Source organism: Melitaea cinxia, chromosome 15 (genome assembly GCF_905220565.1).
Source record: "Melitaea cinxia chromosome 15, ilMelCinx1.1, whole genome shotgun sequence".
Lineage (NCBI taxonomy): Eukaryota > Metazoa > Arthropoda > Insecta > Lepidoptera > Nymphalidae > Melitaea > Melitaea cinxia.
This window is the reverse complement of record NC_059408.1, coordinates 7,912,409-7,929,105: the sequence shown is the minus strand read 5'-3', so window position 1 is coordinate 7,929,105 and position 16,697 is coordinate 7,912,409. Positions and strand designations below refer to the sequence as shown.

Here is a 16,697-nt window from a genome sequence, read left to right as displayed (position 1 = left end):
TTACAATAGGTATATTTAATACAATTCTTTTATAAATAAAAATGGCTTGTTATCTTATTCCATTAGAAAATTTTAATACACGTGATGACTACATGTTTTTCATAAATTACCTCTACTAATTTCCATGATTTTTCTAATTGTCTTTTAAATGTACGTTTAAAATGTACAAGAACGTAATGGTCAAAGAATCTTTATATAAATAATGACTTATTTTAGCAGAAGATTTTAAAGATCATTCATTCCGAAAAATGCGGTATTTTTCTGATTATTATTTTGCATTACAATTTTGCCCTGGTTATGTAACCGAAGTTTAATGGGAGTTGTACGCTTAATTATCACGCATATACACAACGAAATTACTAGTAATCTACGCTAACAAAAACGTGGGCATTAGCTGATAATAAATATTGATGTGAATTTAATCACATGTAAGTAAAACTGCCAAACATTTTTTTTTTAAATATTTATAAGGCAATTTGTTTTGAAGGTATTCAATTTAAAAAAAATCCCCACACTTCAAAAATTTGTTTATTGAGACAGATAAGTCAGGCATAAAATATTTTCTCCTTGATTAAACCCTAAGGGCATAGAGTACCCGAATGAAAAGAAACGTGTTAATTTAACTAACAATCTCAATCATGACTATTCCATTCTCTGCCGTTAAAATTCAACCTACATAATTATATACATATATCGTTCAGTGATAATTCATAGTATTCTTTAGATGAAATATTTTTTAAAATCAGTCCGATAGTTTTAGATTTTAAAGATCACAAATGAACTAAAAAAATCTTATTTTCTTTTTTATCCGACTTCAAAAAAGGAGGAAGTGCTCAATTTGACTGCATTTTTTTATTGTCTCACCTTTTTACTGGATGTAGCGATTTTGATGATTTTTTTACTCGAAAACTGTCGCCTGTTATTGGTCACATTTAAATTTAATCGAGATCTGACGAGTACATTTTAATTTATCGCTTATAATGTGAATTTACTTGAGTATTTTTTTATCCTACCTACGTTGTCTTACTTGCCAATGTAATTAAAGTCGGTTTGTTTCGATTGCGAGCAAAAACATTTCTTATAATATTAGTACAGTTTAGTAAAGAACATCTCCAGAAATAAATAATCGTTATATTTATTTTAACGTATCAATATAAATTTTAATAAGAACTTTATTTGTAATAAGAGAGTTTCTTTTCTGAAGAAAATATACCAAATTTCAAAATCTTCAAGGCCCTGTTGAGACACCAGCATATATCTACTACAATAGAAATAAATATTTGTAAAATTTGTGCTAATACCAACATTCTGCTACGCGGGAAGCGAACCTGCGTCCGGTAGGTACTGATAATAAAACATTTATCAGCCCAACAAAACGAGAATGATTACAGTCGTGAACTCCAACAAGATAAAATTTAAAAATATGTTTGCGTCATCATTTTCAGTTAATGTTTCAATAGCCTCTTTAATTATTAAGTTTATAAATTTTAGTAAAACAACTAAATTACTTGACCCTCTCAAATATGAGTATTATAAATAATGTAAAATATAAGTTAAGTGCATGATCCAAGCCTGAATGGAAAATAGGAGGGTTGGCCGGATGCCCATGTTTCGCTCCGTAAAACCCCTATCAGCGATGTCGAGCGGCGGTGATCAACTAACGCCTTCTACTTCTAGATTCCAGTGGCTATGACGGACTAAATCCTCTTAAAACTTCAACTTCCAACTTCAAAAACGTAATATATTCCTCATTTTTATCAAAAAGTATATAAATAATCTATATAAATAAATAAAATTGGGGTGTCTGTATGTAATATTAAAATAACCGCTTTTTACTAAATGCATATGGGTGGATGTATACACGGTATATAAACCAAACAAACTTTTTTTACAATTTTGTCTGTCTGTCTGTTTGTTCCGGCTAAACTCTGAAACGAAACTGGACCGATTTTGACGGTACTTTATCTGGCAGATAGCTGATGTAATACGAAGTAACTTAGGCTACTTTTATTTTAGAAATTTATTTATTTATATCTCTGTGAACTGATAACTTATTGTTAAATTCCACGTGGACGAAGTCGCGGGCACATTTAGTAAATAACTAAAATAGTAAAACTTTTGGTTCCCAAAAAAAAAAACTATAGCCGCTCCTACCAGATCCTTTTGTGAATCAATACCATTGAATCATTCGCAGTAGACTACGACATATTAAATTTTTTATAATTATTACTTCATTAGCTTAGAAGAAGATTAGTGACACACCGACATGAAATGTAATGAAATTATTTATTTCGCTATAAGGGTACACTCACTTAACGAGCGTCAAAAAAATATCATTCACAAAAAATAAACGAAAGTTAATGTAGCAAATATCAATATCTATAATATAAAAATGAGTCGCTGAATGTGTTGCTAAGCGCAAAACTCGAGAACGGTTGGACCGATTTCGCTAATTCTTTTTTTAAAATATTCCTTGAAGTACGAGGATGGTTCTTACGGAGAGAAAAATTCTAAAAAAAAAATTAAATTTCCTGAAAAAGTCTAAAAACAACACTTTTCTATACTCCCATACAAAAGATTTGTGATAATACTTAAAAGTCAATTTGAACTTTAATACCATACGATAAAGTTTGTGTTAGGCGATACGAAGTTCGCCGGGTCAGCTAGTCAATCAATAAAATAAAAATTTACATCTTAAAATTTGGTAAATTACAAACTCAGGTAATGTACCGTGTTACCAGCAACTTTAAAATTACACCTATTATCATACAAATAAAAAAAATAGTTTTGTTAAAATATTAAATAATTTATAGCGGATATCATTAACTTTTTTCGTACTTAACTACTAAATCATATTAAGATTTACGGCTACTTATTTAGTTGTAACCATAAAATTATAATTATACTATATAATTCCTAAAAACGAGATATATATTTTTGTATACAAATACTACATTGGTTAAAGTTTTTATGGACTTTCTAGGTATTTGCTTGTCTCCCGGAATGTATAAGGTCAAGAAAAGGCATATGTGATAAAGAGAAATCGCGTTATTGCTACTAAGGAATCAACAGTTTCGAACAAGATAAGATGTAAAAAATCTGTATAAAAGCTGAAACTGGCCAGAGCTAAGGCACAGTTGTCTTCTCGACCGCTCAAGATGAAGACTGTCGTGGCATTGGCATGTTTGGCCTTAGGGCTGGTTGGGGCGAGCCTGATTCCTCCGAAACACGTCTACAAAACGAAGCAAGGTAAAAAATCTTTCACTAATTTCCTATGTTTTATTTATTTATTATTAATAATTTTATTTTTAAACATATATTTTTTTAATTATTTAAAATTAAATTATTCAATTATATGCTTATGTTGTGTGGGTAAATAAAGAACATAATAAATTATCAAGTAATTATGTTTTAGTTGATGCTGATTTTGGGACGAAGCAAGAAAAGATTCTTAAGCTCTTCCTCCATCCCAAGCAAGTTGACCCTGAAGCTGAATACTACAAGATTGGCAAGGACTACGACATCAAGGCCCATTTCGATGACTATACCGTAAGGCTCTCTTTTGGATTTTTAATTTAATTGTAAATAACACAGTTGATTCCTACTTTAATTATATACCTTTTTGTTCATTTTTATAGAACAAGAAAGCCGTCCAAGAGTTTTACGAATTATGGAGCTTTGGCATGCTACCCAAGAACGTGCCTTTCTCCATCTTTTACAAACAACATCAACGTGAAGCAATCGCTCTTTTCAATATTTTGTACTATGCCAATAGCTTTGAAGTTTTCTACAAGACAGCTTGCTTTGCTCGCGTATACTTGAACGAGGGACAATTCTTTTATGCCTTCTACATTGCTCTGACTCACCATGCCGATACCAAAGGAATGGTCGTTCCAGCTCCATATGAAGTTTACCCAGAACTTTTCACAGACTCTTATGCGTGGAACAAGATTTACCGTACCAAAATGCAGGATGGAGTTTTTACTCCAGATTTCGGAAGTGAATACGGAGTTGTTCACGAAGGAGACAAATGGATTATCTACTCTAACTACTCTGACTACTTTAATTTCATTAGTGATGAATACAAAATTTCTTACTTCACTGAAGATATTGGCCTGAATGCTTACTACTATTACTTCCACTCATACTTCCCATTCTGGATGGACGGTGATCTTTACCCAAGCATGAAGGAAAACCGTGGCGAAGTATACTTCTATTTCTACCAGCAGTTGTTGGCTCGCTACTACTTAGAAAGACTTTCAAATGGATTAGGACCGATTCCTAACTTCTCATTCTGGCATGCGATTAGCACTGGCTACTACCCCAACCTCTACTATTACTATCCATTTGTACAGAGACCTTCTTACTATCAAGTTCCTTCTATAGAGAAATATGAAGAGCTTCAATTCCTCGACACCTATGAGAAGACTTTCATTCAGTATCTTCACGAAGGACGTTTTAAGGCCGTAAGTTAATATTATTTTTCGATAAATATATAGGTTTATATTATAAACATGTATAAATGATTTTTTTGTCTTCAGTTCAACCAGGACGTAGACCTACACAACAGCAAATCTGTTAACTTCGTTGGCAATTTCTGGCAAGCTAACGCTGATTGGTATGGAAAAGTTGGACGTAGAGGCCCCTACTACTCGTATGAAGTAATAGCTCGTAATGTTCTTAGTGCTGCTCCACAATATTATGACAAGTAAGTGTTACCTAACGTCAGTATTTAATATTAATTTAATTAATATATTCATTTATTATTAATAATAATAATAAATTTTTATTGATATAATTAATTTATTCTCTCATTTTATTAATATTTTTTATACTACTGGGGTAGTGAACAAGCAAACGGTCCACTTGTTGGTAATTGGTTACCGTAGCCTATAGTCGCTTGCAACACCAGAAGTATCGCAAGCTCGTTGCTAACCCTAACCCAGACTTTTTCTAGAAGCTATGGTCATCTTACTCACTACAGGTACACAACACTACTTGAGAGCAGCCTTAATTAACTGAGATTCTTAAATAATGTGCTGTTCACACACAAAAATTTAGCATGTATAAATTTAGTCAGGGGTGGAAAATATTTTAACATCATGAATATTTTTGCACAGATACAACTTCGCGCCATCAGCTCTTGACTTCTACCAAACATCCTTACGCGACCCTGTCTTCTACCAGCTATACAGCAAGATTATTAAATACTTCATTGAATATAAGAAGATGCTTCCTGTGTACACTAAAGATTCACTGCACTATGTCGGTGTTAAGGTTAACGATGTTAAGGTAGAGAAGCTGGTAACATTCTTTGATTATTATGACTTCGACGTGTCTAACGGCGTATACTACACCCAAGAAGAACTGAAGAGTCAAAACTACACACACTTCTTTGTCCGTCAACCTCGTCTTAACCACAAAGATTTCAAAGTTTATGTTGACTTGAAATCTGATGTTGAAGGAGATGCTGTAGTGAAAATCTTCATGGGTCCTAAGTATGATCACATGGGTTACCCTATTAGCTTGGAAGACAACTGGATGAACTTCGTTGAATTAGACTGGTCTGTACACACACTCACTAAGGGCCAAAACAAAATCGAACGCTCCTCTTCTGAATTCTTCTACTTCAAAGAAGACTCTGTATCTACATACGAAATCTTCAAAACACTTCCCGAAGGAAAAGTACCATTGGACATGTCTGCCGAGTCTGGTGCTTTCCCTAAGAGATTACTTCTGCCTAAAGGCACCAAGAGTGGTTTCCCGTACCAATTCTTCGTAATGGTTTATCCTTATGTGCCTGCCGAAAAATATGACACCATTAAAGCTTTCGAATGGGACAGCAAGCCTTTCGGTTATCCATTTGACCGCCCAGCTTATGAACCATACTTCGTGCAGCCTAACATGTTCTTCGAAGATGTTGAAGTATACCATGAGGGAGAAGAGTTCACATACAAATACAACGTGCCTTATTACACTGCTCACAACAACGAAGTGGCCTCACATTAAGAGGAGAGAGAAATATTATATATAATAATATAATAATGACTCATTATGTAATTGTAATAATACTGTTATAACTTACATTTACAAATAAAAAACGGTATAAATAAATCATTTTATTATTTCATCCAATTTTTTCCAAAAAAATAAATGTGTGCATAAATGTATCAACTGCATAAATAGTACAAATGAATCATTCTATCGTTTTATCCTTTTCCAAAAAAAAAAAAAATTGAATGTAAACTGCATAAAAAATAATATTAGTTGAGATGAGATGAAAAGTATCCATTAGCGTGTTTAGAATTTTCTTTGTGATAAATTGTAATATTAAAGAATTTGTAATTATTAAAATCGAAAAAGTTATTAACTAATGCTTTTTCTGTGGAAGAGGAATCCTAATGGATTTGAAAGATATTCAAAATCACTATTCTCATCGATAGGTGTTACTAAAATGAATAATGTTAAATTTAAACCTTGTTCCAAACCTCTCGGAATAATCATATTTTCAGGAAATCTGAATAAGCAATATTTATTTTTTCTTACTGATTTTAATTCTAAGTTAAATAAATCATCAAATGAAAATTTACCCGTACACTCAGGTGACCATCTTACAATATTTAAACCTTCATCAAGTTCATAAGTGAATGAATCTAATTCAAAGAATCTAGAAAATTCATCAAAACAATTTAGAGCATGGCATCGTGGGCCTAACAATAGTTTAATCAATAATGTTTTATTAGATTTGGCATCTATTGTAAAAGAAAAACTTATTGGGGTATATAATAATACTAGCTGACCCGGCAATCGTTGTCTTGCCGCTAAACGCTATTAAAAATAGGGGTTGATGGTAGAGGTTTGAAAATTTAGGGTTGTATGTATTTTTAATGTTGTATCATAAAAAAATAGAAATTAAAAATTTTGTCTAAAAAATAAAAAAAAAAATTTAGGGGTGGACTACCCCTAACATTTAGGGGGATGAAAAATAGATATTGGCCGATTCTCATAGATACCGGATAAGCACAAAAAATTTCATCAAAATCGGTCAAGCCGTTTCGGAGGACTATGGCAACGAAAACTGTGACACGAGAATTTTATATATTAGATAAACTTATTGGAGTATAAGAAAAACTTATTGGAGTAAATAAAATTGGGGTGTTTGTTTGTATTATTAAAATAACCGCTTTTTACTAAATGCATATGGATGGATGTATATACGGTATATAAACCAAAGAAACTTTTTTTACAATTTTGTCTGTCTGTCTGTCTGTTTGTTTTGGCTAAACTCTGAAACGAAGCTGGACCGATTTTGACGGTACTTTATCTGGCAGATAGCTGATGTAATAAGGAGTAACTTAGCCTACTTTTATTTTAGAAATTCATTTATTTATATCTCTGTGAACTGATAACTTCTTGTTAAATTCCACGTGGACGAAGTCGCGGGCACAGTTAGTAAATAACTAAAGTAGTAAAACGTTTAGTTCCCAAAAAAAAAAAACTATAGCCGCACCTACCAGATCCTTTTGTGAATCAATACCATTGAAGCATTCGCAGTAGACTACGACATATTAAATTTTTTATCATTATTACTTCATCAGCTTAGAAGAAGATTAGTGACACACCGACATGAAATGTAATGAAATTATTTATTTCGCTATAAGGGTACACCTATTTAACGAGTGTCAAAAAAATATCATTCACAAAAAATAAACGTAATTTAAATTATATATATATATATATATATATCTTAATATATATAAATCTTGTGTCACAATGTTTGTCCTCAATGGACTCCTAAACCACTTAACCGATTATAATAAAATTCGCACACCATGTGCAGTTCGATCCAACTTAAAAGATAGGCTATATTTTATTTTGATATATTATGTTATTATTATATTTAAAAAAAAAATAAGGTGATACGAAGTTCACCAGGTCAGCTAGTTATATTTATATTTAAAGAAGCAAATATACCAATCAATAAAATAAAAATTTACATCTTAACATTTGGTAAATTACAAACTCAGGTAATGTACCTAGTGTTACCAGCAACTTTAAAATTACACCTTTTATCATACAAATAAAAAAAAATAGTTTTGTTAAAATATTAAATAATTTATAGCGGATATCATTAAAATTTTTTCGTACTTAATTACTAAATCAAATGAAGATTTATGGCTACTTATTTCGTTGTAATTATATAATTCCTAAAAACAAGATATATATTTTTGTACACAAATACTACTTTGGTTAAAGTTTTTGTGGACTTTCTAGGTATTTGTTTGTCTCTCGGAATGTATAAGGGGTCAAGAAAAGGCATATGTGATAAAGAGAAATCGCGATATTGTTACTAAGGAATCAACAGTTTCGGACAAGATAAGATGTAAAAAATCTGTATAAAAGCTGAAACTGGCCAGAGCTAAGGCACAGTTGTCTTCTCGACCGCTCAAGATGAAGACTGTCCTGGCATTGGCATGTTTGGCCTTAGGGCTGGTTGGGGCGAGCCTGATTACTCCGAAACACGTCTACAAAACGAAGCAAGGTAAAAAATCTTTCACTAATTTCCTATGTTTTATTTATTTATTACTAATAATTTTATTTTTAAACATATATTTTTTTTAATTATTTAATATCAAATTATTTAATTATATGCTTATGTTGTGTGGGTAAATAAAGAACATAATAAATTATCAAGTAATTATGTTTTAGTTGATGCTGATTTTGGGACGAAGCAAGAAAAGATTCTTAAGCTCTTCCTCCATCCCAAGCAAGTTGACCCTGAAGCTGAATACTACAAGATTGGCAAGGACTACGACATCAAGGCCCATTTCGATGACTATACCGTAAGGCTCTCTTTTGAATTTTTGATTTAATTGTAAATGACACAGTTGATTCCTACTTTAATTATATACCTTTTTGTTCACTTTTATAGAACAAGAAAGCCGTCCAAGAGTTTTACGAATTATGGAGCTTTGGCATGCTACCCAAGAACGTGCCTTTCTCCATCTTTTACAAACAACATCAACGTGAAGCAATCGCTCTTTTCAATATTTTGTACTATGCCAATAGCTTTGAAGTTTTCTACAAGACAGCTTGCTTTGCTCGCGTATACTTAAACGAGGGACAATTCTTTTATGCCTTCTACATTGCTCTGACTCACCATGCCGATACCAAAGGAATGGTCGTTCCAGCTCCATATGAAGTTTACCCAGAACTTTTCACAGACTCTTATGCGTGGAACAAGATTTACCGTACCAAAATGCAGGATGGAGTTTTTACTCCAGATTTCGGAAGTGAATACGGAGTTGTTCACGAAGGAGACAAATGGATTATCTACTCTAACTACTCTGACTACTTTAATTTCATTAGTGATGAATACAAAATTTCTTACTTCACTGAAGATATTGGCCTGAATGCTTACTACTATTACTTCCACTCATACTTCCCATTCTGGATGGACGGTGATCTTTACCCAAGCATGAAGGAAAACCGTGGTGAAGTATACTTCTATTTCTACCAGCAGTTGTTGGCTCGCTACTACTTAGAAAGACTTTCAAATGGATTAGGACCGATTCCTAACTTCTCATTCTGGCATGCGATTAGCACTGGCTACTACCCCAACCTCTACTATTACTATCCATTTGTACAGAGACCTTCTTACTATCAAGTTCCTTCTATAGAGAAATATGAAGAGCTTCAATTCCTCGACACCTATGAGAAGACTTTCATTCAGTATCTTCACGAAGGACGTTTTAAGGCCGTAAGTTAATATTATTTTTCGATAAATATATAGGTTTATATTATAAACATATATAAATGATTTTTTTTTGTCTTCAGTTCAACCAGGACGTAGACCTACACAACAGCAAATCTGTTAACTTCGTTGGCAATTTCTGGCAAGCTAACGCTGATTGGTATGGAAAAGTTGGACGTAGAGGCCCCTACTACTCGTATGAAGTAATAGCTCGTAATGTTCTTAGTGCTGCTCCACAATATTATGACAAGTAAGTGTTACCTAACGTCAGTATTTAAATATTCTCTCATTTTATTAATATTTTTTATACTACTGGGGTAGTGAACAAGCGAACGGTCCACTTGTTAGTAATTGGTTACCGTAGCCTATAGTCGCTTGCAACACCAGAAGTATCGCAAGCTCGTTGCTAACCCTAACCCAGACTTTTTCTAGAAGCTATAGTCATCTTACTCACTACAGGTACACAACACTACTTGAGTGCAGCCTTAATTAACTGAGATTCTTAAATAATGTGCTGTTCATACACAAAAATTTAGCATGTATAAATTTAGTCAGGGGTGGAAAATATTTTAACATCATGAATATTTTTGCACAGATACAACTTCGCGCCATCAGCTCTTGACTTCTACCAAACATCCTTACGCGACCCTGTCTTCTACCAGCTATACAGCAAGATTATTAAATACTTCATTGAATATAAGAAGATGCTTCCTGTGTACACTAAAGATTCACTGCACTATGTCGGTGTTAAGGTTAACGATGTTAAGGTAGAGAAGCTGGTAACATTCTTTGATTATTATGACTTCGACGTGTCTAACGGCGTATACTACACCCAAGAAGAACTGAAGAGTCAAAACTACACACACTTCTTTGTCCGTCAACCTCGTCTTAACCACAAAGATTTCAAAGTTTATGTTGACTTGAAATCTGATGTTGAAGGAGATGCTGTAGTGAAAATCTTCATGGGTCCTAAGTATGATCACATGGGTTACCCTATTAGCTTGGAAGACAACTGGATGAACTTCGTTGAATTAGACTGGTCTGTACACACACTCACTAAGGGCCAAAACAAAATCGAACGCTCCTCTTCTGAATTCTTCTACTTCAAAGAAGACTCTGTATCTACATACGAAATCTTCAAAACACTTCCCGAAGGAAAAGTACCATTGGACATGTCTGCCGAGTCTGGTGCTTTCCCTAAGAGATTACTTCTGCCTAAAGGCACCAAGAGTGGTTTCCCGTACCAATTCTTCGTAGTGGTTTATCCTTATGCGCCTGCCGAAAAATATGACACCATTAAAGCTTTCGAATGGGACAGCAAGCCTTTCGGTTATCCATTTGACCGCCCAGCTTATGAACCATACTTCGTGCAGCCTAACATGTTCTTCGAAGATGTTGAAGTATACCATGAGGGAGAAGAGTTCACATACAAATACAACGTACCTTATTACACTGCTCACAACAACGAAGTGGCCAAACATTAAGAGGAGAGAGAAATATTATATATAATAATATAATAATGACTCATTATGTAATTGTAATAATACTGTTATAACTTACATTTACAAATAAAAAACGGTATAAATAAATCATTTTATTATTTCATCCAATTTTTTCCAAAAAAAATAAATGTGTGCATAAATGTATCAACTGCATAAATAGTACAAATGAATCATTTTATCGTTTTATCCTTTTCCATTCCATAATTTAGTTGAGATGAGATGAAAAGTATCCATTAGCGTGTTTCGAATTTTCTTTGTGATAAATTGTAATATTAAAGAATTTGTAATTATTAAAATCGAAAAAGTTATTAACTAATGCTTTTCTGTGGAAGGGGAATCCTAATGGATTTGAAAGATATTCAAAATCACTATTCTCATCGATAGGTGTTACTAAAATGAATAATGTTAAATTTAAACCTTGTTCCAAACCTCTCGGAATAATCATATTTTCAGGAAATCTGAATAAGCAATATTTATTTTTTCTTACTGATTTTAATTCTAAGTTAAATAAATCATCAAATGAAAATTTACCCGTATACTCAGGTGACCATCTTACAATATTTAAACCTTCATCAAGTTCATAAGTGAATGAATCTAATTCAAAGAATCTAGAAAATTCATCAAAACAATTTAGAGCATGGCACCTTGGGCCTAAAAATAGTTTAATCAATGACGTTTTATTAGATTTGGCATCTATTGTAAAAGAAAAACTTATTGGAGTATGTTTAAGTCTTTTTTGTCTGGCAGCATATGTCAAGGACGAACTTCTTAAATCATAATTATCACTATTAAAAATATTGCCAATATTAAATTGATAGAATTCGTAATACGTAGTAATTTTTGTAAAAGTATTGTCAATAATATTGTATTCATCACTTTGATATTTAGAAAAGTTGTAAGGTTCTAATGTCTTTGAAAACTCTTCAAAGTATTTCAATAAACTTTGGATCAAATACCAATATATCGGGTCACGCAAAGATGTTTGCGGATGGTGTAAAACTGATGGGGCAGGATTATATCTGTAAAAAAATGAAATCATAGAAATATATACGGATTCCACAACTTCAAAAATTAAGAAAATTGTGTAGAAAATTGTAAATTTTGAAAAGAGAGAACAGTTTTATTTAAACTCCACACGTTCGTCATTTCGCAAAGCGTCACGTCTGTCAGGTCAGCTAGTCAAACAGTAAAAGTTACCTGTCACTCGGATAACCATCGCCTCCGTATCCAAATAGGGATCTTAGTATTTTAGCTGTTTGTGTGCCCTCAAAGTTAGCTCGAATTAGCTTTGCAAGTAGATCAACATAATTGTCTTCGTTAAGATAAATCTTCGTTCCGTTGTCCTGAAAGTTAGATAATTAACTTAAAGTAATAATTATGCGTTAATAAGTTTTAGAATCTTTATACTTACCATAAATATTAAACCTCTTGTGATGCATTCTTTGATAGCAATATCGATTGACTTTATGCGGCCATAGTCCTCACTCCATTCTCTACGAATATTAGTTCTTGTTGGAAATGACAGCCCATTCTCATAAGACAGATGTGGTGTAAAATCATCATAGCATTTACTTTGGTCGGAGACATTGAGATATTTAAGATGCTCTTTTTCTAAATTATATCTTGCTATTAATTGTTGATGAATAAAGTAATATTTTTCAGCATAATTTGAATCAATTCCAGTCAACTCATCGTTGTTCATCCAAAACGGATAAAGGATATGGACCCCAAAATAGTAACTATTGAGACCTATATCTTCTCTGAAATAATCTAAATTGTCTCTGCACTCATTATTCCACAGGTTCCAGCTTGAATAGTTCGTGTTGATTGATATTAAATCATTTGTTCTATAAAATTGTTGTACTTGTGCCTCTTGTGGATTGAATTTGCCGTTATTAACTTTTAGTTTAAACGCTTTCCTAATGGTTTCACTGTTAACAAAGTAATAAGGCTTTGTTATAAAAGGAGGTTCAAGTTCTTTGAGTACATCGACTCTAAACAACGATGTCAGGATCAATGCATAATTAAACATATCACTGTTGATAGTCTGAGAGGCCCATTCTTTTATGCTGTCAATTTTGTCTTCTTCAGAGTACTGCAATAGGCGAAATAATGCAATGGTGGCTTCCCTCATATTGTCGTCATATATATTAAATGTAAGTCCCTTCATAGTATGACCAGCTTCCACATGCCGGCTCAGTACTTTGTAATATTCATTGTCCTGAAAAAATAAGTCGTCCTTTGATATTTTGTAAGATAAATTGAAATTAATATTTAGACTTACTTGATTGATGAAGTCTTCTAAAAAAAGTTTTGGTTGTTTTTGAAATTTGTGTGGAGGATAACCAGATGGTATGATGTACTTGGTATATTCATCATCAGATATTTTGAGATCTGAAAGAAATAATATTCACAAATGTTAAAATGTCTATGTACCAATGATAATATACCTACGTACCAATAATAATGTCTATGTACCAATAATAATAATTATTATTGGTACATAGACATTTCAACATCAAATAGTATCCGCTCACATATTTACAAAAATACTTGATAAATTATGAAGCAATTACCTATATGGAACAAGTTCGCAACAGCATTATAGATGTTATATGTATATGAATATTGAGATGGTTAATTAAAACAATAACGTTTCTAAGGAAACCATTTGTAAAAAAAAAGATAACGGCTCGACCATTTCGGCTAATTTTTTTTAAATCATTTGATACATTGTAGAAGGTTCTTACTGCATGAATATATAAAAAAGTTACTGAGATAGGTAATTGTTAAATTTCAAAAACGTAACGTTTATTTCAAGTTTACACATTTGACAGTTCGCAAGACATGACAACGTCTGTCGGGTGTAATTAATGTCACAAAGTAACAGTAACAAATGAATTATTTAGGTGGTATTCTTAGTAGGTAAACGTAGAGTTATGTATTCGCATTAGCGAAATAATACATTTTAAGTTATACAAAGGTTTTTGTTTATATCCAAATAAATAAATAAATATAAATCGGGTTTCATAGAAGTGAATAATCTTCTGAGTATAAAAATATGTTTTTGTATTCAGAAAAAAAATATTCAACTCTTACCTCCTTCGTGGATGAGACTACGGAATTCATCACTCGCCACGCATAGTGCAGTTCCCAATGCAACTAGCCATAGTATAATCATATTTCTAGAATATTTCTGGCACATATCCGATGCAGTTCTAACACCGACTAAATTATGTAAATAGAATATAACATCTTATATGCACCTCCCTGCCACTATTTCTGTGCCCTCAATTGAAATCCTGGGGTCGCTTAAACGGTAACAATTTTCGAGGTACACTTATTGACAATCTTTACATGTTTAAGCGTTCGTCTAAAAAGACAAGTTCGCAAAAGGAAACATTTAATTATCTTTGCCGAGCATTGGCGGACTGAATGTACCACAGCATAATTGTCGTATATTCCACGTAATTTCAATTACAGTACTTAGTGATGTTACTTCAAATAAGGCTAAGTGTAGACGGAGCTATAGTTTAAATGGGATCAGAATTGTTGTCTGTGCCAGACGTCGGACCGAGTCGAAACCGCATGGAAAGCGGACAAAAACTAAATACACCTTAATTTTCGATACCGTTGGGGTGGTCAACAAGCGCACGGTCAGCCATATATTACAACTTACTGTAGCTTTAGTATGGTCAACTTATGACTTTTCACAAGTATGTTAAATATCTAACTACACCTACCTGTACTCTTGCTTTCAGCGCAGCAGTTCCTCAGGAGCTGGCTAAATTACTAACCACAGGAACGCAGCACTACTTGAATGATTGCTGTGATTTTCTCAAAGGTTGAGTTCCTTAGCTAGATAGATATATCTATTTACTATGGATTATGTCGAATACGTTAAACATACGCGAATTATTGTCTATTGATTATAGTTATCGCAATGTCTGTATTATATGTGTAGGTAACAGCTGACTGGCATACGCATTAATAATTATGTTTTTTTTAAATATATAATAATACTGCGCTCAGAATAGAAGCTGAAATCAAACGTATATCAAAATGATTTTTTTTTATTCAAGTAGGCTTCGAAAGCACTTTTAAATCATCATTTTATAAAATATAATTATATTAGTCGCTAATAAATTAGCTATGATTAAAGTGAAGCTACAAACGATTCTGAACGTTTTTCTTTTTATACATAACTAGGTCGGCAAACAAACGTTAACTGAGGTAGGGCACAGCAGGAATTTCCTGCTCAAAATATGGAGCAGCCCGACTGGGGTAGTACCTCGACCTTACAGAAGATCACAGCAAAATAATACTGTTTTCAAGCAGTATTGTGTTTCTGTTGGTGAGTAAGGTGACCAGAGCTCCTGGGAGGATTGGGGATTGGGTCGGCAACGCGCTTGCAATGCTTCTGGTACTGTAGGCGTCTATAAGCTACGGTAATCACTTACCATCAGGTGATCCGTATGCTTGTTTGCCGACCTAGGGACATAAAAAAAAAAAAAAAGCGTACGGCTCACCTGATGATAAGCGATTACCGTAGTTTATAGACGTCTGCAACACAAGAAGCACTGCAAGCGCCTTGCCGACCCTATCCCTGGTTCTCCCCAGGAGCTCTAGTCACCTTACTCACTAACTTGAGGTACTTCCCCAGTCGGACTCGACAGACTAATTGGCAAGAAATTCAACAGTTACTCAATAAAATAATTCTCAATGTCTTGCATAAAACAGTTTTCAGGCAATTAGTTGTACTCATGTGCAAGTTCCTAAATTAATTGCTTTTGAATGATTATCTAATTTTTTGTATTTTACTTGTATATATTTTCATATGGTCGGTACGGTCGGTCGGTTCGGTACGGTTTCATACGGTTTTCATACGGTCTTGTGACAAAATTGCTAAATAAAATAAAATTAAAAGATATGTTTGTATAATCTAATACTATTAAACGAGCAATTCTTGTATATATGTATATATATATAATCTGGATCTTAGAAACGGCTCCATGATTTTCATGAAACTCTTAGTATGCTGGTGATTTCGGGGGCGATAAATCAATATAGCTAGGATTCATTTTTAGAAAATGCCATGCTATCACTGTTTTTTTGGTAATTAAAATATGGCTACAATATCGTTAGAATACGAAGGTAGGCAATTGACAATAAAGTTGTAATAGCTCAAGTGAGATATCGGCCGGTCGAGAGCGACCGAGAAGACCACGATTCAAATGTTATTCTTATTTAAATATGATTTGCAAAAAACGCTATTTACTAAAAAATAACGAGCTAAGCTCGGTCACCCAGGTATAGTACCTGTAGTAACTTATAAAAGTTACGGTTAATTTACATCTTTCTTTTTATGTAATTGGTATATGTAATTTATGCATTTATTGATAAATGTTCAGTTTCGCGTGTACATCGTACGCAATTTGCTG

At 33.0% G+C, this 16,697-nt stretch overlaps 3 protein-coding genes across 3 annotated transcripts; 2 read left to right on the top strand and 1 right to left on the bottom strand.

The window, feature by feature from the left end:
* Positions 1-3,158: 3,158 nt before the first annotated feature.
* Positions 3,159-6,179, top strand: LOC123660537 (arylphorin subunit alpha-like). Its single transcript, XM_045595593.1, has 5 exons — positions 3,159-3,249; positions 3,416-3,549; positions 3,639-4,466; positions 4,542-4,708; positions 5,121-6,179. The coding sequence occupies exons 1-5, from the start codon at positions 3,159-3,161 to the stop codon at positions 6,007-6,009; spliced, it is 2,109 nt and encodes a 702-aa protein (XP_045451549.1). The 3' UTR covers positions 6,010-6,179.
* LOC123660539 (arylphorin subunit alpha-like) lies at positions 6,107-14,484 on the bottom strand. Its single transcript, XM_045595595.1, has 6 exons — positions 14,356-14,484; positions 13,541-13,650; positions 12,668-13,477; positions 12,454-12,599; positions 11,462-12,275; positions 6,107-6,263 (listed from the first exon to the last, which is right to left on the bottom strand). The coding sequence occupies exons 1-5, from the start codon at positions 14,459-14,461 to the stop codon at positions 11,462-11,464; spliced, it is 1,986 nt and encodes a 661-aa protein (XP_045451551.1). The 5' UTR covers positions 14,462-14,484; the 3' UTR covers positions 6,107-6,263.
* Positions 8,437-11,320, top strand: LOC123660540 (arylphorin subunit alpha-like). The gene is made up of 5 exons (XM_045595597.1): positions 8,437-8,542; positions 8,710-8,843; positions 8,933-9,760; positions 9,838-10,004; positions 10,350-11,320. Exons 1-5 carry the CDS (start codon positions 8,452-8,454, stop codon positions 11,236-11,238), a joined length of 2,109 nt encoding a protein of 702 aa, XP_045451553.1. The 5' UTR covers positions 8,437-8,451; the 3' UTR covers positions 11,239-11,320.
* Positions 14,485-16,697: the final 2,213 nt, after the last annotated feature.